This window comes from Aedes aegypti, chromosome 1 (genome assembly GCF_002204515.2).
Source record: "Aedes aegypti strain LVP_AGWG chromosome 1, AaegL5.0 Primary Assembly, whole genome shotgun sequence".
NCBI lineage: Eukaryota > Metazoa > Arthropoda > Insecta > Diptera > Culicidae > Aedes > Aedes aegypti.
The window spans coordinates 145,577,087-145,579,063 of NC_035107.1; the positions used below are offsets into that span (position 1 = coordinate 145,577,087).

The 1,977-nt window shown below is 37.6% G+C and overlaps 1 protein-coding gene across 2 annotated transcripts; it reads left to right on the top strand.

Moving 5' to 3' along the window:
* On the top strand, positions 1–1,671 carry LOC110677927. Of its 2 annotated transcripts, XM_021849957.1 has the most exons (3): positions 1–451; positions 509–1,007; positions 1,082–1,671. In XM_021849957.1, exons 1-3 carry the CDS (start codon positions 446–448, stop codon positions 1,432–1,434), a joined length of 858 nt encoding a protein of 285 aa, XP_021705649.1. In that variant the 5' UTR covers positions 1–445; the 3' UTR covers positions 1,435–1,671. The 2 variants fall into 2 exon arrangements, with proteins under 2 accessions (XP_021705649.1, XP_021705639.1); XM_021849947.1 differs by having other exon boundaries at positions 1–1,007.
* Positions 1,672–1,977: the final 306 nt, after the last annotated feature.

The window sequence follows — 1,977 nt, forward strand, 5'->3', positions numbered from 1 at the left end:
AATCTGGAGCTCGATTTGAAAAGGTCGTAAGTAACAAAAGTAAATAATTCATGCTTATTTCACCATTCGATAGATTCTACTCAGCTTAATATGTGGTTAAAAAATCATTTTGATACGATATTTCTTAAAAAATAAAATAAAAGTTATCACTTCGACGAAATTAACAAAAACTAAGAACAGTGAAAATTTGTTCATTCGTCCTATTGCGTATTAGGTCGAAAGTCGCAAAAATACCTAATTCCGAAAAAACGTGTATTCGACCTTTTGTCGCCAAAAGGTCCCATGAGCGACAGCTGTCAAAATAAATGAAAAAAGTGGATACGACGCTCGTGTAATATTGATTTTATTTCATTAAACATATTGTTTATCAATATTTTAACGTCTACACCAAGCCACACAATCAACAAGACAAAAACAGCTTTGGTTCCGAATAAGCTACTACACGATGAACGTAAGCGTAAGACTGTCTGTACATATAACATATTTGTATAACTATTTGCATTTACAGATCACGAAGCCTTCGCATCCATTATACCTTCTAGTAATCCATATTTCATTTTCAAACACATCCGGAGATATGGTTCAAGATGTGTCTTTCATCAATATCGTCACTTCAACACCGAGCTCAACACCTCTTCCGGAACCTCGCCCGGAATATCAACAGACTACTTTCTCTGCTCTGGCCAACGAATCAGCGACAACAAACAAAGAGTTTATATCGAAAAAACGATTATTTGATTGTGAAGACAGTAAGCGATTGTTCAAGGAAAATGATCTGGAAGAGAGAAGGCTGTACGATTCGAGTAGCGATTGTGACGATTTTGATTGGAATTTGGATAACGTATCCGATACAACAGACGGAAGCCACCAGGAAGGTGATGCATCTGATTTAGCTGACCTTTCTATTTACGAGTATTTCCAAAAGTATCATACTCTTGATGATCTCGGCTCGGAGTATTGCTTGGAGAATGCCAATAACGAATCCACTGAACAAGTTATCGTTGAAGGTGAGTTGGTTTTCTTTTTATATATAACAAAGCATATAAGAATTCAAGTAATATATTCCATGCAAACCATAAAGGAGAGACAGCAACGCTTCCAGAACATACGGGAAACACTCGGAGGATCAACATAAGTATCCAAGTCGTCGACGATAAGGTCAAAGAATGTTTGGAACCAATCATCAGCAAGGCCGAAATGCGAGCAACAAACAAAAGACGAAAGGAAAGAGGCTTGGAATACACTCGGCCAGATGGCGTAATCGTACGAGCGAGAGAACTAAGACCTCCTTGTAATTGTAAGCGTAAATGCAGCGAAAAGTATCCCGACTCCATCCGCTCAAGGCTTTTAGAACAGTTATCGAGTGTGAAGCTATCCGGACAGAACCAGTTCTTGGCCAACCATATGGTGGTGTCCAAAACAGCAATTCCATAAAAAAAGCAGGGCTGGTAGCAGGTCTCTTCGAAGAGACATTGTCTCTATTTTAATGCAAGTCTCCTTAAAGTATTTAATTTTTAATGAGAGCTTTAATTTTAGAGAGTTTAGAGAGTTGACTGTTGTAATAAACTTTGTTTTCGTTTACTTATGGGTGGATATTCTACTTAACAGCTCGAAGATTTATTATCAAAAACGTGTTTTCAAATATGTTAACTTTTTTGAAAGGGCCTACTACTCTCTGTTTACTTTCTGTTTTATATTCCGAAAGCTTGTGGTATTTTTGTACAGTCAAACTTCTGTGAGTCGGTATTGATAGTATAATCGACTCATGGAACAGTGATATTCTAAGGAAAGCTGAGATAATCATCATAGTAACCATGATTTATTTTGCTCCATGAGTCGGTATCGAGTTATGGAACAACGACACATGGAGGTTTGACTGTACGGTCTCTTCGTTCATGTGTGATTCATTTTTCGGTGTCTAATACAACGGCTATCAACGCAGCAGTACTTGTGATGTTCTCCAAAAGATCCGTCCTA

Coding starts and splice junctions, on each gene's coding strand:
- LOC110677927 (XM_021849947.1), top strand. CDS start 446: ATGAACGTAAGCGTAAGACTGTCTGTACATATAACATATTTGTATAAC. Junction 1,008..1,081: donor TGAACAAGTTATCGTTGAAG/GTGAGTTGGTTT, acceptor CAAACCATAAAG/GAGAGACAGCAACGCTTCCA.